The following is a 22,214-nucleotide window of genomic DNA, read 5'->3' on the forward strand; positions in this document are numbered from 1 at the left end:
CTAAGGCTTTCTCAGATAAAAACATCAGTGTCTCAAACATCATTGGTTATTGAAGCTGCGGAGTAATGTGTTGACCTGTTTAGCTTCTAGATGACTGCCCAAATTTGAAGCAATGTAGTGCCTCAAGCATTTTTTCTCCAAAGTGCCAGTTTTGAGTTTTAATGTAATCCTTCCATGTCTCCAAACCTCTCAGGTCATCTAAAACTCAGGATTCGTGGCTTTTCTGAGCTCTTTTGTGGTTTAGCTGATTTTCAGATTGCCTTCTAATAATTGAATACCTCCCATCTAACGTAGCCTAACACTGAATCCTGATGCAGTCACTTTATTTTCCTGGGAATTTTTAAGTTAGGCTTTTGTTGTTATTTCATAATTGTTGCAAAATTGTTGAAAACTGCTTTGCTGTAAATTAGTTCAATAATTGCTCTACTCTTTTTATTTCGCTGAAATATCAAGTACTTGCAGCCAAATGTTGGGTTTTGTCTTTCTTTGCTACCTAATGGACTTGGTTTACAGGGTTTTAATTTTAAGTAGCGCTTACGAAGGACCTGGTCTTGCCAGCACTAGCCGCCCAATGCACAATTAAGATTGCTTTCTGCCCTTTTTCTAAGGGTTGCTCAGCAGGTCCATGATCTTTGTTCTGATCTTCATTTTGTTCTGCATCTGAGAACCTGCAATCACTGCATTGGGATTTTCTTCACAAAGCTACATATCCTGTGATGCAGCTTTGAATGAGTTTGAAAGTCTCATTGCCTCCACTTTGTCACTGCAGCAGCTTTGGAGTTCCTCCACTCTGTATTTTCTTGGTCTGGCAGTTAATCTTCAGTGTATTCAAGTATTTTGGTATTTATCATTGCTACTTTCATATTTCATGTTGGTTTACCAAGCTTTGGATTTATTGGATTGTTCAAATAACAACCAACATTTTTTTGAATTTAAGAAATGAAATACAGATCTACATGACTCGGTCTTAATGTGCGGAAGCCATGATCATTTCCCATCGCCCCTCAGTCACTTATCCTTCATCATTGTGGGAGATGTTGCTCACTTTTACAACAAAGATCTCTTGCAAGTGGATTAGGTGAGAATACATTAAAAAAAACGGACGAACTACAGATGTTGTAAATCAGGAATGTAAACCAAAGTTGCTGGTAAAGCTCAGCAGATCTGGCAGCATCTGTGAAGAAGAAAAAATCAGAGTTAACGTTTCGGGTCCAATGATCGTTCCTCAGAACTAATGCGGACAGACCTGCTGAGCTTTTGCAGCAATTTCTGATTTTGTTTCCAGGTGAGAAAGCATTAGCAATTTCTTACAAGGTCATAACAGCAATGAAAGGCTGGGACTTCAAGTCCTGTCAGAGATTGTGTAATTTTGCAGCTGTCACCATCAAACTGTTATTAATGTGGAGCTGGTACATAACCACTAGAGTTTTCATGCATCTCCATGGAACAGCTCCTAAAAGTAAGCTTCATCCTGCACTAACTATGCCTCCTACAGATCCGCACAGCTCTAACAGAGTCAGTGTGTATGACTCTTGGAGACAAAGGCTTACCTCCAAGTCCATATCTGATGCTACCGAAACAACCTGATCACTCTTAAACGGGTAAAGGAACAAGCAAAGGCAAATGAGTACAAGAGTTCTCAATTAACAATCCACTGGTTTGTTGAATATGAGAAATTTACAGGCATACTTATGTTAGACTGGATCTGCTGGAAAAGAAAAGTGATGAAAGGAGAAATGAATAAAGATAGTACCTTCACATTTTGGGAATGGATGGTTCCAGTTCCTGTTGATCCCATGATGACATGTGAGAACATGCTCCCCAATCAGAATGTAACCAGGGTAGCATTCAAATGATATAGACTGACCCACACTATAGTCAGAATTGATGATAAATCCATTCTGAAATGGTCGTGGATCAGGGCAGCTTTGAAGCTCATAAGCTAAAAGGAATAATAATCAGAAGGTTAGAATCAGTAACAAAGAGATAATCAGCTTGTAAGGCTGTACTTGAATATTTCCAGTAAGTAATCTGTAGTAATTATAATCCTCAAAGATTAAGTTCTTCAATGTGCGCCCAAAGGAGAAAAAAATGCTGTTATAATAATTATAAAGGCACTGAGGTTTACTATTTTGCCATATAATCTCTCATAAGTCTGACTCTTAGTCCTATCAGGAAGGAAGTTACTGAACATTGACTATGAAAGAAACACAATTAAGGCATTACAGAGTTCCTCTCATACAGTTCTAAATTTCTCCTTGGCTCACAAAGAACATAGGCTTAAGAGTCAGTCAAGTGTCACAATTAATTCATAATTAACTTTAAGATTCAAAGGGGGAGTTAGTAAAATTGCAATAAGTCAAATCACTCCCAAATTTGTGTTAAGTGGAGCTTTGAAATAGCTGAGAAAGTTCCATGTGGTTGATTTTCCTACAGATGTATTCTGTGCCAAAAACAATGAAAACATAGAGATGAGTATGTTCAAAAATGTCATTACTTTTCAACTTATTCACACCTCACATTGGATTGATCTTGTACAGTAAAAGACATTGAGAAACATTAGGAATTGCTCTGGAAAAACATTGTAAATGTTTTATGCAGCACACACTGCCTTCAGATGAGTCCACTAAGTTGTCACTGCAGTCAAATATGCTTACAATTTTTTGTACACTGCAGTGTGAAATCCCAAAGCACCTCAATGCCCTAAGCAGCATTAATAAGGGAAACAGGCAGGGGACTGAACAGACTTCATCAGACATTTTGGGTTGAAGGGTAGTTGACAATCTTCTGTTTCTTCTATTGATACGTTTTACTCATTTTCTCAATCCATGCTTCAGAAGTGTTGGAGGTCATTCACCTGACTTGTTGCCTTCATACTACATGGATAGTGACTTGATGGTCAAAATGCAAATATGTCTTCTTGGATTTTCCTATCACAAGAAGCTTTTTGGTGCCATCCATTTTGTAGACTATAGCAGTGATGTGTTTCTTGCTTTTCTTACTGCCATTATATGATTCATCTTTAATTGTTAAAAGGCAGTCTGGTGAAAGATAGTGAAATAATCCAGTTTTATTTGCATTAGAATTTTTCCCTTGGTGCACTCTCATTGACGATTTTGAGTGATCATCTTGCAGCCATTACTGTAGGTTTGACCACAGTTTTGCATTCTAGTGTAGCCTGGAACCACTCCAATTAGTTGGCATGGTCATATGACACTTGTGCCCAAATTTGTTTCATATGTACATGCATTCAACATAAGGTCTTTACTGAATTACACATAAGATGTCTGGTTAGTGTATCTGCTTCTTGATAGAGGTCATATGACTACAGCAGACAAGAAGGGACATTTCTACATGATTCCAAAGAGAGTTTGGCTGATGTGAAGTCATCATTTCAGAACATTGGCTTACCACAGGCATCTTCTTGCTGAGTTTTCTGTTCTGTTGTGGAAGAGGCTAACAAATTCACCACGACTGGTGTTTCAGATTACCCGAGTTAGGCTCATTTTGCTTGAGAAATAACTTTAATACAAAAGATTTTATGTCAGTCTTCTTTCCCTAACACAGGTTATACAGTTCTTGAATTTGTAGGTAAGGCAAGGCACTCTGTTCTGATTCCCAAGGTGCACTGACAGGAAGCTTATTAATTTCCCAACACAAGATGAAAACTGAGTCTCCAACTTGCACCTGCTGAACCTTAAAGAATTTATTAATTAAATAATATGCCAGATCATTAAGCTGAAACAATTTTTTGTAAAGGAATTGTTTCAGCAAGAGAAGCCTCAGAGAAAATAGAAATTTAGTGGGTTGCATTTCCCTTTGCACTAACTAAAGCAGTGAGTGGGTGTAATTGATTTCCATGTGGGTGCACTGGAGTCGGGATTTTGCATTATGAATTCATCTCATGAATCTAAATCAAAAACCTCTGAAACTTCTGCAGCATTTTATTTTGCAATTAAATTTGTATTTCCTGCTGCTTTCCTCATCACTATCTTGCTGCTGTAAATTTGTTTTGCCTATATAAGGATCATTTCAAAATGACTTTTATCTTTGCAAGTATTGCTTTCTCATTAGAAGTTCAATGTACAAAGTATTCACTAAGGTTCTCGCATTTAATCAAAGAAATAATGAAACTTCATTATGAGTTGTAACTTAGAAGCTGCAAATGGTCATGATGCTTTTACTGGCTCATGAGAGGTGTTTGCGCCTTTCAGTTAATTAAAGTGAGGCTTCTTATTTTTGTGCTGTTCTGAAAAACTGAAAAGGTAATTTCAACATCACCCAGAAGTTATTAGAAATGATACTGAAGGATAATATTAAATAATTTGGGAGAAAAGGCACCAGCCAACCAAAAACACAGATTTATTACGTTAAAGTTGTGTCTCACAAAAGTGTGATGTGCATTGACGAAATAATGTTGTGAGTGTTGTGTCTGAGAATGTTCAAAGAAGGGCTTTTCCAGGCAGAAGCAAAGTCTGTGACAATCTAAGTATATAGTATTAATGGATGAGACAATTTAAAATCTGTACTTATGATGTGGTTGTGGGGACACTATGTATTAGAGGCAAATTAAAATCGGTGGGAAAGTAAGTTGCAATGAAGAAATAAGAAACTTGCTAAAGGATATGGATAGTTTAAGTGAATGAGCCAGAATTTGGCAGATTAAGTTTCATGTGAATAAGTGTGAGGTTAGAGGAATTGAAAAGCAAATTATTATCGCAATGGAAAGAAATGTCAGAGCACTTCAGTGCAGAGGGACCATCATGCACACAGGGTGTCCCCATGCATGAATTGTGGAAAGCTGGTATGCAGGTACGGCAAGTAATAATGAAGGCAACTGTAACTTTGGCATTTATTGCTCAAGAAATAGAAAGTAAAATTGGGGAATTTAGGTGTAAAAGGCATTTCATTGCCGGCAATACATAGGGTAATCTGTAGATTGATTCCAGAGACAGGAGGTTTGTCTTATGAATAGAGATTGAACAGTTTAGTCCCATACTTTCTGGAGCTTCGAACAATGAGAAGAGATCTAACTGAAGTATATAAGATGCTAAAGGAGATTAACAAAGTAGACATAGAGGGGTTGTTTCCCCATGTTGAGATGTTGTGGTGTTAGGATGGGGGGGAGGTGCAGATTTAAAACAGTGATGCAGAGGTATTATTTCCCCAAAGGCTCATGAATCGGTGGAATTCACCAACCCAAGAGTGTGGTAGATGCCAGAATTTTGAGGAGATGGACTTTTAGTTCATATTTAATTGAAGGATGATGGATTGCAGGCAAGAATTTGGAGCTGAGGCTGAGTTGAGATCAGTTATGAAAGTATTAAATGGTGGAGTGGACATAAAAGGCTGAATTGCTCACTCCTGCTCCGAGCTAATACACTGTTTCTGAACAGCACAGAGAGACCAGTTAAAAACCGAACATTACAGATGACAGAAAAGATTAGTGGAGATCATTTTGGCTGCAAGGATTGAAACCAAAGTTTACATCAAGGCTGTTGCTCAACTCTACATACCAAAATACTTTTAACAAAAATTTTGGAATTGTTCACTTGGTATACAATGATTGTGCAGGGTTAATAGTGAAGGGGACTGCAGACAGGTTGGCATGTTGTGCAGATCGATAATGAGATGTTTTTTTTTATTCTTGGAATTCAAGATGTGTCTAGTTTTACTACCTGCTCTTATTCCTTAGCATCAATTCAGTGGCTTCCTAAATGAATGACTCATTGGCATCATTACCATCACAACTTTGAGAATCAAAGAAATCTGTGAGTCTTCATGCAAGAATCACAAATGGTTAGTGTGCAGGTACCACAAGTAATGAGGAGAGCTAATCAAATGTCATAACTTAACCTTAGGGAAATTAAATACAAAGCAAGGAAGCTCATGAAACCATTTTTGGAGTACTGTGCCCAGCACTTGGTCACCTTTTCTAAGGAAGGATGCAATTGCATTGGAGGCAATTTAGAGATGTTTATTATTTAGGAGGCAGCAACATGATCGAGGACTTTGAAAAGGAAATGGAGGTTAGAGCTGGAAATTATAGTTTATATTGATTGTGTGTTAAGGGTTTAGTGTTTGAGAAGACAGGAAATAACAACAGATTTCCAAAAAGGACAACACCAAGAAAGGACATTTTCATCTTCGATGGTTTCAGGCCTGTTGACGGTCATAATGTTCCAATAAAGGTCATTAGCGAATTCTCAAAGTGGGTTAAGAAATTCAGGTACCATGACTCAGTCCACTCAGCTCCTGCTCCATTCAATTGTACCCTACTTCTGCTGAAGAGAGGGAAATAGTGTATGTCGCTCAGTATTGTGCTATCTGTTTGGGTGACGTGGTTGTCATTGTTCAAAAGGTGGCTGTGCACAAAGGCTCAGAGATGTGGGTATTATCCTTACGCCAGCCGTAAGCGTGTGCGAGCAAGGTGAAGTCTGGAATTCAGGTAAGATACGTGATTGTTAGAAATTATGCGTATGAGAGTTATAGGGATCCAGTAAATTGAAGAATGCTTGGGGCTTGCAGTCCAGTTGATGGGATGTGGTCTTTGCATTAATTGGCCTTGTGAAGTCCAGTGAAGCTACTGGGTTTCTTGAAGTACAGCAGTCAGAGGCTCATTGCTAGAACTATAACAATTGACAACTGCAGCTATCAGTTCCTATTGTGTTTTCTATGTTTGTCTGTTGGGTCTCCTTTTACAGTATGGCAATGCAGGTGTCCTCACCTCTTCTCCACCAAAACCTCTTGGACTTGGAAATGTCATTTTTTTGACCGTTAAGTGGCTCCTTCAAGTTCCAAAAATGGCAGCAGTAGTACTCATACATATTCTAATGTGAAATGTGAAAGATGCTGCAATTATGGAGTGAGCATCAAACTTTCATTAATCACTTGCAGGTCAGAAAGATCATAATGGTGATGAGACACTAATACAACTATTTTGGAGCTCCAGACTTCAGACTTTGCTTAATAGCACCCATAATTGAACAGGCAGTCAAGAACATTAGCCCTCAAATGAAGGGCTCCCCATTAGGAAGTATCAATGACTTATGGGATGATTTTGACATATTTCATCTGATTGTAACTTGGCCAGTGTTTGCCAAAGTTTCAATAATCTACACAGTGCTGAAATACTGAAACACTTGCACACAAATCAGTTGCATTCCAGACATAGGCAGACAGTCAGCTTTCTCTCAGCATTGAGCACAATTCGCAAAATGGACAGCAGCTTCCTAAAGCAGGAAAAGCTTCCAGCAGCACATAGAGGAGAAGGAAGTTGCTTTTATTTCCTTTTCATTCAAGGGAAGTGGTCATAACTAGCAAAGCTAATATTTATTGACAATACTTAACTGCCCTCAAGAAACTGTTGGTAGACTGCACTCTTGAACTCTTGCTGTTGTGAGTGGTGATTGGTTTGGCTCGACTGACGAATATGTTAAAGAGCAGTTAGTGCCAAAGACTTTAGAATAGTCCTGGAGTAACATATACTTTAGACCAACTTAAGACAACATAGATAGATTTTTTAGAACAGCCTTGTAGTTGTGTGATCACCATCACTGAGATGAATTCTGAATTTGAAATCAGCAAGATCTTTGGTCTTGACAAACAGAATCATCGAGTATCAATGCAGCAATATTATGCAAAACTGAATCAAGACTTTAGTTTGACTTCGAGATAGTAAGAACAGCCGAAGCTGGAGCCAGAGATAACACAGTGTGGAGCTGGAGGAACACAGCAGGCCAGGCAGCATCCGAGGAGCAGGAAAGTTGAAGGTTTGGGTCGGGACCCTTCTTCAGGAATTCCTCAAACTCTGAACTTCAGAAATTCTTCAGAAATTTCTGACAAAGAATCTCAAAAGAAGGGTCCTGACCCAAAACATCAACTTTCCTGCTCCTCTGCTGCTGCCTAGCCTGCTGTGTTCCTCCAGCTCCATACTGTATTATCTTCAGCTTGGCTTCATCTGCAAGAGTGTGAAATCCTGGGCATCACACTGAATGAAATAAATGAAGGTTTTGGAGAAGGCACAGACAAGAGGTATGATAGCTGTTACAGGATGACACGATTTCAGGTACGTGGAGGTGTGAGGGTTATTTTCCTTACAGGACCGAAGGGAAAAAAAGATTAGAGAGGGGTGTTTAAAATCATGAGTGAAATAGAACTGCACCTAACAGTTCAAGGATCCATAACAAGAAGGCACAGATTCAGCAAAGAACTGAAAGATACCTGAGGATTAACTTGCTTTCTGCATGAGTGATTTGAGATTTAAACTTAACTAATTGAAATTGATATAATCTCTGAATTATAGGGTGGTGGGTAAAGATTCAGTTGAAGCCTTTGAAATGTAATTGGATACAGACATAAAGAGGAAAAAAAAGAAAGGTCACGTGGAAAAGAGTGAGAGTGTTGGGACAGCTGGAAGAACCTGTACAGACCTAACAGGCTGAATAGCCATCTTCTGCTCTGCACTGTTCCGTGATTCATTTTCTATAACGTGGATAAATGGACTTATGATACAGATCGACACTGATTTAATTGAATGGTACCACAAACTCAGGGAACTGAACTGCTTGCTCCTGCACCACTGCTCACGGGTACATTCTTTCAATAGAAAAATCCATTAGGTACTCTTTACTACCTGGCTCTGATTGATGAGTTTTTCAGTGTTACTGTACACAAAATTTAATGGGATAATTCAAAATATTATTGTCTAGCTTGACTATCTACTCTTATTCCTTAGCATCAGTTAAGTGCTTTTCTCAATGAATGAATCATTGTCATCACTACCATCCTGATCCAAATTATTTGAAGTCAATCACTCAAACCAATGAGACCAATATTTTCTGCAAGTACTTTAATGTTTGAAACAAGATGAATAAACTTTAAATGCCCGCCCATTCTCACTTTACTATACTATTCATAATTCATTTTTGAAAGTTAGACTTGCATTATTTCTGAAATTAAATTCTCTCATAATAAATTTCCTGTAGGGAAGCACATATTGAACAAACTGTTTCCTTATCCCTGTTTTCTTAGAGGGCAGTCTGAAGCAACGAAAGCCATTTGCAGGCTAATTAACAGTCTGACAGTCCATCCTCCCTGGGCTGACCCATCCCCTCCCTAACTCCCCACCTACATTCATCTTCACTGGCTCCAACCCCGCCTCTTTAACCTGCCTATCTCCTCTCCACCTACCTTTTACCTTATCCATCTTCCATCCACCTCCCCCTTCTCCCTATTTATTTCAGAATCCCCTTCCCCTCCCCCATTTCTGAAGAAGGGTCTCGACCCAAAACATCAGCTTTCCTGCTCCTCTGATGCTGCTTGGCCAGCTCTGTGCCGTGTTATGACAGGATGTTCACAGTCCTTCCCTGAACTGAACTGTTTGGAGGCCAGTTGATAGAATGGCTACTGTTGTATGGAGCTAGGGTCTTGTGTGCTTTCACCTGGTGAGGGAGATAGGGATCCTTCACCTAGCTGACTCAATTGCTGTCAAATTTCAATCCTAAAGTCAGAGCTGAATTTCAGAATTTTCCAGAGTAGGATTTGAACCCTCCAACTTCAAACCCAAAACAGAATTGCTACCACAAGACAAGATTCTTCTTACTACACCTAGCAAATACTACCATACAAAAGATTTGGTATGAATCTTTTCAACTCTTAAAGCTTTTCAATATTAAGAACTGTACCTCAATACTTTGCTCCCTCAGGGAAATTATCAAAAATTATTGAATTTCTATTAGCCAACTTCTCACACATATTTTAATTTTCTGTAATAAAACTTTGTTTCATCATGAGTAAAGCAAAAACAAAAGGCAGGTGCACATCTATGAGAACACCTGCCATTCTTATAGTTTATACAATCTGTAATACAAAAAAATCTAACAGTTAGGGTCTAAAGTTAATGCAATGCAAACCCTCAAATGGAGCTACTTGGACAAATGTGTATTTTTCAAGACTATGAATCTATAATATAAAAAAAGTATAAACACTTAAAATTCCTCCTCCTCTCCCCTGACATTACTCTCGCTCATAAGTTCTCACAATTTTAAAAGTTCCACTTTATATTTATCTTGTTGTGTTTTTTTTAAAATGTATAACAAATAGAATAAAGAAAGACCAAATAGGCCCGTGGAGGACAATATTCTCCTTAAATATTGACTCAATTTTGTAAATTGATTATTTTAATTATCTATTTGTGTAGCATTCTTGCAATGAGGTATTATATTGGAACTTTGCTCAAACACTGTGCAGCATAGCACAATCCATTGGGTTTCTGCTGACAGTTCATTTCATAATTTTACTCCCTTAAGAGACAAATAAAATCTTCCAACAATGTAGTCAGTAGTTATACAATATCTGAAATATATTTAAGTGAGCAAAAATGTGTTTCCCCATTCTAATAAAAACTTGTTTCTGCTAATACTACCTTGGTAGGTAAGTTTGAATCCTTGCTTGTTCTCAGAATGATCACTGTAGAAGTTGATGATGGTGTCATGGGTAGTACTGAGTAGCATTGGTGGGAGTTCTGTCCCACTGAACCGTCCAATTAAAGAACTAGCGTAATGTGGTCCATTTCGAATCTCCAAGAAATCATGATTGGCTTCAGTCGAAAAATTCAGAAACTGAATGACTGCACCTGCATTAATAAAAGCAAACTTTAGCTACAAAAATACACCATGGGAAAGAAGAAAAGCAAAATTACTTGAACCACCATCACTATTATGCTTTGATTTGGAAATCTCCCAGATGCTTTTGTCATCTAATTCTAAATCAGACTAATACATAAGATTACATAGTATAATATTTTCATAAGCATCTGCACTATGCAGCTTCACAATGGTGATCTTTATCACTCATCAGAAATAAGAGGGAAATCTCATTGTTACTTTACAAAACACAAATGAAAAGTCATCTGTCAAGTGGACACATTTTGTTGGTAAAGCGAAAAAGCTAGTAAGTTCTTTGGAAAACTCCACAATATTGGTCAAAAAAGTTGACATTCTGATGATGTACTCCATGCACGTAGCACTACTCACAGCTGAGAAATCAATAACCTTCAGCCTGTTCAGCTGTTAATTTGAGCTTGAAACACAGAATCAGTCAGTAATATAAAATTAATTCCTCCTTCTCCGTTATTAAACTAGTGGAGTTGAGTTGACTGAAAATTGAATGAATGTTGTAATAGTGCTTCAACAACATGAACATAAAAACCTCACAATTAACCTTGAATAATTATTTTCTAAACCATTAGAATATGAATATGTGAGTGTGTAGCTGATCGATTTGAAATCTTTCTCTCTCTATGACAGCACCAAACTATTTTAAGCACCTTAATATCTCAGTTGAGCCATGAAAACCCCAATACATTGTTATCAAGGAATGAAAAGAATCCCTGTCGATATTCACTCCCATTATTTGTAATGCACAAATGTGCACAAGTCAAATACATGCTAAGTACTTAATATGCCCTATGTTAAATCCCTGAAATGCATAATCAACCATTATTGCTTCCTGATCCATTTTATCCCCTTTTCTGAGGAAGTTGCAGAGCTCTAAGTGATTGTGTGATTTGCTAGACTCTATTTTCTCTCGAGTTCTATTCCCTAATGCATCCAACATCCACAGCATGTTCTTTCTAATAGGCATCATAAAGCAGTGCTAAGAAGCAAGAACCCAACTGGGCCAAAGAATTCAGTGCAAATTGGGAATTACATTTTGACTTTGTGAGCTAATAAGTTCAGTGCAGAATATAAGGCCTCACGCTTTTGAATTGGTAATGAACATCTCAATAAATTATTGAAGTTTCAAGAGATTTGTGACAAATTAATTGGATAACATTAAGAAATGATACTTCACTCTTTTGGCACTTTTAGTCCAATGACATATTTAAATCAAGTTCTTGAAGTAAAACTATGCAGTGAACAAATTGTTCAGAATAATGCACACAAAAGGAGTTTAAATAATCCTGTCTGTTTAAAAAGAAACGCAGGCAGGATTTTTAACTCCTCAAATCATATTTTTGGTTTTAAATAGGCATCAAGTCCTATTGATGGATAGAATGCTGCTGGGCTCAGTTGCTGAAGTGAACCCTTAACTGGCCATTTAAGTGACTCAATTGACCTTCTGGTGGAACATTAGTCCTTAACTCTTTCTTCCCTAATTTAATTGGGGACAGTGAGGAAGGGGATGGAGCTTCCCACCTCACACCTTTTTACACTATAACCCCATCACCTCCCAGTTCATCCTGATTGGAGGGAGGCTAGATGCTACTCCAACCTCAGATATCACCCCGTCCCACACTTCTGTGAGAGAAATGTTCTTCCTACAACTTCAGCATTGCGAATGATAATAGCTGAAGATTAGATTGGGTTTACCGCATTATCGCTAAATGTTTGACATCACTGCAATCCTGCCTCGAGGACATTCAATGCAGTAAGTTAACTGGAAGATTAAGACAATCCACGGTGCGTGATGCAGGTGTCCAATTTAATTAATGTTCGATTCATAGGGAGAAAACAGGTTCAGGCAGAAGTTAATTCATGTTAACGGATACTGCTAAGCAATCTTTTCTATAGTTTGGCACACGAGTCAGAATTAAAGAAATTATTACAGAGCTGGAATGAAGTAGAGGCAATCACACGTTATTTGGCAAATACAATTCACCACTTGGAGGCTTGGGGGCCGCTTTGCAGAACACCTCCACTTGGTTCGCAACAAACAACTACACCTCCCAGTCGCGTACCATTTCAACACCCTCCTCCCCCCACTCCTCGGACGACATGTCCATCCTGGGCCTCCTGCATTGCCACGATGACGCCACCCAAAAGATGCAGGAACAGCATCTTATGTTTCGCTTGGGAAACCTGCAGCCCAAGGGTATCAATGTGGACTTCACAAGCTTCAAAATCCCTCGTCCCCCGACCACATGCCAAACCCAGCCCAGCTTGTCCCCGCCTCCCTAACCATTCCTCCCACTTCAAGTCCCACGCCCATCCCCTACCCACTAATGTCATCCCACTCCCTAACCTGTCCATCCTCCGTGGACTGACCTATCCCCTCTCTAGCTCCCCACCTACGTTCACCTTCACTGGCTCTAACCCCACCTCTTTGACCTGTCTGTCTCCTCTCACCCTATCTTCTCCTTTATCCATCTTCTATCCGCCTCCCCCATCTCCTTATTTATTTAAGAATCCCCTTCCCCTCCCCCATTTCTGAAGAAGGGTCTCAACCCGAAACGTCAAGCTTTCCCGCTCCTCTGATGCTGTTTGGCCTGCTGTGTTCATCCAGCTTCACACTGTGTTATCTCAGATTCTCCAGTTTCGGCTGTTCCGACTATCTCTGAAGCAGTTGCAACTTTTATTTATGTCCAACCACCATGCATCATTTCATTACAAGAATATTTGTGTCTACATGAACTGTTATAACCTGCAGTGCATTCACTTTGATGCTGTTGTTTCAGCTCCTGTGTACTGTCAGTCAGTGTTTTTTTTTTAATACCCTCAGCATTACCTTTGACACTTATTCTTCACATTTCCTTCTCCCTCTCCCAAATTAGATGCAACACAGTGAGGCTTGATGTGCTACTTCTGTGGTTTAATATGACACCATTCTACAATTTAGTTAGTGGCTTGACTGGGAAAGCCCAACCAAGGAATCTTGCAGCTGGAATGTGTAATCCTGGCTTTCAGATACCTGGAGGCAACTGTATATCAATGATTTTCACTTTTTTCTCATGTTATTGCATATATAGTGGATGTTATTGCATATATAGTGGATGTCACTGGGAGGCTAGCATTTATTGCCTGCCCTGAATAAAAGAATCAGCCTCATTGTTTTGGGTCTACAGCCACATGTAGGCCTGATCAGGTAAGTAGAGTAGATTTCCTTCCCTAAAGGACATAAGTGAGCAGAATGGGTTTTTATTCCCCTGACAATTAATTTCACTGTCATTTTTGATTCTTAATTCTTAAAACTTTCCCTGAATTCATGCTTCATCATCAGCCACGGTAGGATTTGAAACTAGGTCCCCAGAATATTACTTGGGTCTCTGGATTAATAGTTCAGTGATAATACCACTAGTATTCTTATTATTCTTCCAATAATAAGAAGCAAAAGACTAGCAAGTTCGCTGCTTTCATAAACCATGCACAATTCATCTGGCATGGGACTCCCGTAATAAATATTCAACTGCCTGAGGGAAAGTTAATGATAAATGCTCCCTGAACATCGAATCATGCAAATCTTTAGTTTCTTTTTTCCTGATGTCTCTGCAACTCAAATCTATTTAAGTTTCTTTCTGGTAGACATACACTGCCATTTCACAAAGTAGGAAACACTGAGGTTCATCAAATATTTGGCTTGATCACTCAATAACTAATGCTGCGTATTCTTTCATCTCTGCCTCTGCAACCTTCTAAAAGATAGCTCAAAAATGGCATTATTTAGTTATAGTCTGTCATTCAATAAACTTATGGCTGATCTGAGCATGTCCTCAACTCTACTTTCCTGAATACATCCAATACGACTAAATGAACTAGGAATAGAAGTCGCCCTGTCAAGCCTGCTTAGAGATTTAATCAAATCATGGATGACCTGGTTACATAACCTCAAATCCACATTCTTGCTAAATCCTTATAACCTTTCGCTCCCTTGCTTACTAAGAATCGATCCACCTCTGTGTTTAAGATCTTTTCTTCCATTGCCTTTTCATGAAGAGAATTCCAGACTGTCATGACCCTGTGACAGAAAGAATTTTACTTGATCTCCTTTTAAATGGGTAACCCCTAATTTTGAAGCAGTGATCCCTAATTTTTAATTCTCTCAAAGTAGGAAATATCCTCTCCATATCTAGTTTATTCAGACTTTCAGGCTTTTCTATGCTTCAATCAAGTTGTTTCTTACTTTGCAAACTCAAGCCTCGTCCATCCAATCTTTCTTCAGAAATAATCCCTGGCTCCCTTGTAGGTCAAAATCTCACCAATTCAACCTTGAGTATGTACAATGGTCACCCTCCACTGCTCATGGATGAAGAGTAGAGAAGCATTTTCGCATCTCGATCTTGCAAGGAAGATCCCTTACGCTTTAACTGTATCCTGTAGCTCTAGGCTTTTCCATGAGGGGAAGCACCTTTTCAACATCTTACTGACAAATTGCATCAGAGCACTATACTTTTCAATAAAATCAACTTTCGTTCTTCTGAATACCAATGATGACTGGAGTATAGGAGATTGCGAAGCAACCTTATAGAAGTCATTAAAATAATGAGGGGTATAGATAGAGTTAATTGTAGTTATCTTTTCCCTAGGGTGGGGGACATTTTTAAATTAAGATGAGAAAGATTTAAAAAAAGACTTGAGGGACAAATTTTTCACACAGAAGGTGGTTCACATGTGGAATCAAACTTTCTAAGGAAGCAGTGCATGTGGGTACAATTAAAGCATTTAAAAGATATTTGGATAAGTACATGAGTAGGAAATGTTTGGAGAGATATGGGTCTGGAGCAGGCAGATGGGACTAGTTTAGTTTGGGATTATTTTAAAGCATGGTCTGGCCAGATTGAAGGATCTGTTTCTGTGCTGTAGGACTCCAAGACTATATGACATTATAGTGTTTTTTTTTAAATCATGAGGGGCATGGATAGGGTGAACAGCCAAGATCTTTTTCCAAGAGTGTGGAGGTCCAAAACAAGGGGGCATATTTTAAGGTGAGGGGAAATATTTAAAAGGCACCTTAGGGCCAAACTTTTCTCTCAGAGGGTGGTGTGTGTACAGAATGGGCTGCCAGATGAGGAGGTGGAGGCTGGTACAATTACAACATTTAAAAGCTTTTTGGATGGTGACATGAATAGGAAGGGTTTAGAGGGATATGGCCAAATGCTGGCAAATGGGACTAGATTAATGTAGAATATCTAGTCAGCATGGATAAGTTGGACCGAAGCATCTGTTTCCATTCTGTTCAGCTCTATATCTCCATGACTCTTACTATGATTGTCGGACCAATCTGCTCAATTTCTCAAAAAATTCTCATTGTCTCAGGAATCAACCACGTGAACTTTCTTAAAAACTGGTCCTGCTACCCTCTGTGCATTTTTGGAAGTAAACTGTTGATAATTTATCTTTAAAAACTTTTCTATTATTCAGCATTAAAAAATAAAATACAGTTCATCAGTGTTTGGATTTGTGCTTCACACAAAAGCACCCTGTGATGAATGGTTTGTTTGCTGGCAGAAATCTCTTCCCTTTCTTCAGCCACAAAGCCATCTTCCCAACAGAAGTCCCTCAATTTGGATTTGTAAAATAGTTTCATATGGGCATTGGTTACTTTGTGAATTGATTTTTAAAAAACTAGGTCCACCAGCCTGTCTAGAACAGTGACCTAATCAAGGATATATCTGAAAAGAAGAAACCTCCTAAAGTATTAACAGAAAATTGGTTATACAGTGGTAGTTTATAACAGTTGGAGTAAACGCTGAAGGACATTAGCTTGTTTTTGGTTTGTTAAAGGATTTATTTGAATTTAAAAAATTACAAATTGAGAGATTTTAAGGCAGTTTGGAAGAGATCTAACTGGGGTCAGATGCAAAAATAGTTCCTATACAAAAAAATATTTATTTTCTCTTTATTCGGGCAGTTATGGGAATAAACCTCTCAGGAGAAAAATTTAGTTTGTGAAGCTTCCAGGCAAGGAGCGTTTAGTTAAAAATTTACAGATTATTAGAAGCTAAGAAGTTTTAAGCTCTCAGTTTTGTACACATTCATGAAAAAAATCACAGAAAATCACACAGATCTCAGAACAGAAACTTGAGAAAATCAGTCAATTCAAATTTAAAACTTTGATAGAGAGGGATAGTTTCTCTGGATTTGATGGTGATGGGAAATAGGTTGGAACATTATATAGCTAGGTGTTTTAAGATCATTTCCCAACTGTGTTCAATATCTAGATTTTTTTTGTTTTTATCTTTTGTGTAATAAACTATAGCGGCATTGTTAAAGTACCCTGTTGTCTTGTGTTCCTAATAAATGACCAACATGATAACTAAGGTAAAACATAAACCTTCAAGATAGTTTTCATTCTGGGATCCGTTTTGGCCATAGTGTCATCAGCTAGGATAACAATAAGTGAGAGCACATTCTGTCACAAAGCAAAACCAATATTTTGACAACATCACAGAATTAATCGCAACTGGACAAGTGAAATTACATTTTTATTTCAGCTTGATAGCATTCTGTTTTTTTCTTCTTAGATGCATAATGTATGTTCAGTGTACACAAAGGAACTGAGTTTTAAATTTAAGCTACATAATCACCTTTTAGTGGATAAATTCATGTAACATTTACCTCACAATGTTTTCTACTTGTACGATAAAATCAAATGTGTTTCAAGAGGCAACAGATATCAGCTAATATATGTATTTAGTCAGCTATCCTGTGCAGCCAATACATGTTTCAGTGTGCAAGTCTTGTTCAATCATCTTACCAATTGAACATCCAACATGGTAATGGATAATTCAAAACCCAATCTTTACTCAGTCTTACAGTTACTTTCAAGTACTTTTTACAAGGACACAGCTCATAACTGAAATACGGCACAGTTTGAGTAAGTATCTCTTTACATGTTCTTAAAAGGAATGCCAATTGTCCACCATTGCCTGCCTATAGTTAAATACACTGATGGACAATTATCATCTGGTTCCATTTTATGATCGAACCCCTGGTTTCAAGGCTTCGTACTTTTAGGTACCAGTCCTAACTGGAAAAGGAAATCTGACTCTCAGAGTTGCTAAGAACGCTAAGATGGAAACTGGATTGGAAATCAAACTTCTGGCCAAAACTGTACGAAAGAAGATAGAGCCAGAGTTGAAGAGAAGTTGATCAATCCAATGGTGCAGAATATGAAAGCTGATGGAGACAGAAACGAGATGAGAAGCTAACAATAGGCCACATACACAGCTGATACAATGGTTTTTGTGACTTGAAGATAGCATCGGTGGATCCATACTGTCCAGACTAAGCTGAGGAGATTCTCTAGATAGTTTTGGTGAAGTCCATCCTTGTGAAACTACGGTCAGTTGTGCACTGCTGTCAGAATCAAACTAGCTCCTGTGAAGAGGAGAACTAACATCCTTTCGAGGACAACAGAGTTATACAGGACATTTAGGACCGAGAGTGATAACATATACTTTGAGTGGGTTGCTGAGCCAATTCATCAGATCTCTTTTAGTCATAGCTGTCATGTCATGTGTAATTTACAATCAAGGGCATCTGTCTGTTAAGTCACGCTTATCTCATGTAAATTCTGGGTTTTCAAGCAGAGGAGAATACCTAAAATTGTAGTTAGTGTTTGCTTTATCTGAAATTCAATGTGGGTCTTGGCCCGAAACTTCAGCTTTCCTACTCCTAAGATGCTGCTTGGCCTGCTGTGTTCATCCAGCTCTACACCTTGTTATCTCAGATTCTCCAGCATCTGCAGTTCCTATTATCTCAAAAAACAGCCTTCTCTTTTTAACCATTAATGCTACAGCTTAGTTCTCCCAGTAAATAACTGGGGCTTTAGATTTTTTTTTAAAGAACAACAAGAGTTAGGTGTCGTGACTGCAACTATAACACTTTGGAATGCCAACTAACTATTGTATATACAGGTAAACAGAGTATACACAGGTAAACAGAGTATACACCTCACCATGTGCGGCTTGCTGCCAGTGCCCTCCTGAATTATTTGGATCTACAGGGTCTTGTGTAGTAGATTAAAACTAATCTAATGGTAATAGGCTGTTATATTGAATAAGTTAATTGCATGTTAGAAAGTGTAGATACAGTGATATGTTAGATATGATGAGGAGGATTTGGATTTTAGATCTCATTCTTCCAAGATTCTAAGCTGTTCTGTCCACAGGTCCATCATAGGGCATCATCATAGTGAGTGGTGATTCAATGCACTCAAAATCTGCCTTTGCAGATCCAAATACAGCAGTCATGATTCTCACAGATAGAGCGCTCCGACACCAAACCATCCATCATCTAAAATAACATTTCCTCAAGTTGCCATTGTTTCTTTTAATTACTTTTAATGAATGACCCCTGGTCCCTAGTCTTTTCACCAATTGTAGCATTTTTGCTTTATCAACTCTGTATAAGCCCCTTACAATTCTAAACAATTTAGATCTTCCTTCAACCTTATCTTTACTGAAGGAAATAATTACAGCCTCTCAATTCTCATCCCGGAATCTACCTCTTAAATGTTTTCCATATCTTCCCGAGTGACTTTGTAATCTTCCTGATGTGTGGCGCACTACTTTATAAAGCATTGGTATGGCTACAAATTTCATTATAATCTCCTTAATTCTAGACTCATCAGGCCAGTTATTATGCTTTGGATCTTGTGTGTCTTTTTAAAAAAATTACTCATAGCAATGGCTTTACTCAAAATTAGGTTTGTGCTGAAGCTTGACTAAAGGCCATGATGCCTTGAGAACTAAGGAAAATTCAATGGGGAAAATTTTAGATTCTGGTAAAACTTCTTGAACTGTACTGTTCTGTCATATTCACCTTTTCCCAGCAACTAAATTGAATTATGCTATGGTGTTCAGAGATAAAACATTTATATTTAAAATGTCTTATCGGACCAAGAAAATGAATAAGTCTTGGCTTCTTTAGAAAGGACATAAAATCATTTGGAAGATTGCCAATTCAGGCAAGTCCGGCTGAACACTGAAGAGAAAGGAGCTTCTCTCAAGCAGCCTCCAAGCTTTCTGTCAAACAAAGCAGTCAGTATGTGGCTTAAAACAAATACTCATACTAATACTGGTACTAAGAAGGCACTGTCAGTTTTATACCCTGTCCTTCCCTAGAACTAAATTATGAAAAGGACATTAAAAGAATCCTTAGTGTTTCAAATATGGGAAACATGGAATTCATCACTTTGCTCTACTTCCTATCTCTCAGTCAACTTAAATCTATGCTCCCAAGTTTCCATAAGGTCATAAACTGAGGTATATTGCCCAAAATAGCAATAAAAGCGTTAAAACTTAACATTTATCAGGCATTTAAAATATTGAAACTTTTCTATTTGTTCCAGAATCCAGGATAATGTGTGCAAACTATTGACTCGTGGCTTTGCAAGCAAGTTGCACTTTTTTCAAGTAAGACAGCATTACATATCTCAGTTCTCCTTCATAAATTGATTAAGGTTTTCCTTAAATGCTTTAACAAAATTCAGCATTTCAAAGACTCTGCTGTTGTCTCTGTTTGTTTTGAATTTCCTCATCAAAGTCCAAGACCATGTAAATCCATGCAAATAAGCCTTTGAAATTATGCCATGACATAACAATGCATGAATACTTCGCATTCATCTAAAAATCGTCTTCCAGGTGTTTTACTGGAAGTATTAATCAGTTTTTAAAAATCAGCTATCAGGTCTTTAATTTCATCATGAAAGGAATTTTGGCCGACATTTGTGTCACATGTGACTGTGGAGGTCACTACAGTTAAAATTATCATTTTCAGTTGGGTTTCAGAATCTAGTACAAATGTTTAATTTTTAACTACCCTTCATTGCTAAAATATTAGCTTGGATGGGTAGCCCATGGTAGGACAATGTTGGGCTAGTGGAGGGCTAGAGGGAAGTGTCCAATGATGGTTTCTTCATAACCTCTTCAAAGTTAGACCCGGCATACAAATGAAGCCTAAAGGACAATTTTAACACTTAATTTTAATTTTCCTTTTGGGCCAGGATAGCTCTTTCCACTTTCTCATCTTTTAGCCCATCCCATCCCAATTGTGCAAAGAAATCTCTTCTTGTATCCCCTTACTTATCTATCCACACATTGCTTTCCTCCTCAACCATGGTCAGACCTTTCACTCCATCCCTCTTGAATGATCATGGGCAGTGCTATGCACTATGCACAGGCTACCTCCCACTCAACTACAGAGTCTTTCCTCCACTCTCTCCCTCCCAGCTGTGCCCAGACCCCAGCCCTTAATTATTCATATGTCCTTCCAAATTTGTGGATACTTTGTTATGCTCCACCGAAAAATGCCTCTGGATTCGGTCTCCTATTGGCTGTGTGGTTAATCTGGTCAGGTGTCCAGTGAAAATCTTCACGTGTGACCATGCCTTTGAGGTAGGCAGGCACTCCAGCTCTGTGATCCTGCTCCTGAGTTCATGAGCTGAGCTCATAACCTGTCACTGAGTCTCCAGGAAGCCTCCCTATCTCCTTGCAAAAATTAACTTAATTATGGAGGCTACATTTTGTTTTACAGTTATACCAGCAGAGTACGCTCCTGGCCCAGTGACTACCAATTGTCATCAAGAAATAACACAAAATGAGGATGCTTATAAATGATGAGCAAAGCGTGGACTAAAGAAATCCATTGCTATTAACAGATGAGAAAAGGTTAGTATTCGACATAATGTCTCCATTCCAAATTGACTTTCAAAGTTGCGAGTGGCATTCAGAAACACTGGGTAATTTTGGATAAATTATCCGTACCTTTTTAGTTTCCTTACCATATCCAATGGGTAATAAAATCTTCCATGAGCAATCCATGTTGCTTGGGTAATTTCCAGGAAATCCAGGACTCAGGATCATGTTGTTCATGTCTGTCAGTATTCCTCCACATTTAGCTGATTATCAAGAAAAAAAAGCCTTCATTTATTTGTTGCAACTACTCTAAGATCTAATATGTTGTCTTTGTGTTAATTACCTTCCCTTAATTATTGGAGCTGCATTCAGCAAAGATTTCCAGCTAAAACTTTCAATGTGAAACTGACATGAATTTGAAAGTGAGATCCTAATTAACTTCACTTTGTAATTTATGTCCAATGACAACTCATGTTTATCTGGCACATTTAGCACCCCAAGACTGCACAGCCAAATGTAACTTTGTAAACTTAAATATAAAGAGGTTATAACTTACCCATGTGAGAGGCACTATTAACTCCAACAGCTTGGCCTAATTCTGTTCTGCATGCACAAAGGGGCTGATTGTTCCATGATGTTAATCAACAGACTACAAAGCTTGCTTCAAACTCCAGATTTGCATCATCGTTTGAATCTAAACTAGGCAATTAACTCAAGCAGACGAGAGCGCAACTAAGACTCCTAGTCTGCAAAATTGAACAGAGCCCAGCAACAGGAGTGGGTATTGCAGTGCCTTCAGCAGGCAAACATTTGTGCTGCCCACTGCTTTGAAATTATAGTCATGCACAGCAGTCAG

General features: G+C 38.3%; 1 protein-coding gene across 1 annotated transcript in view; it reads right to left on the bottom strand.

The window, feature by feature from the left end:
• The window catches only part of LOC125452488 (CUB and sushi domain-containing protein 1-like), a 2,230,063-nt gene that overhangs the window by 243,187 nt on the left and 1,964,662 nt on the right, over nt 1-22,214 (bottom strand). The window contains exons 41-43 of the mRNA XM_048530978.2: nt 21,505-21,621; nt 10,427-10,636; nt 1,754-1,942 (exon numbers count right to left, since the gene is read on the bottom strand). Coding sequence (XP_048386935.1) covers nt 1,754-1,942; nt 10,427-10,636; nt 21,505-21,621 — 516 coding nt within the window. The remainder of the gene's footprint in view (nt 1-1,753; nt 1,943-10,426; nt 10,637-21,504; nt 21,622-22,214) is intronic.

The sequence above is a fragment of the Stegostoma tigrinum genome, chromosome 4, assembly GCF_030684315.1.
Source record: "Stegostoma tigrinum isolate sSteTig4 chromosome 4, sSteTig4.hap1, whole genome shotgun sequence".
NCBI lineage: Eukaryota > Metazoa > Chordata > Chondrichthyes > Orectolobiformes > Stegostomatidae > Stegostoma > Stegostoma tigrinum.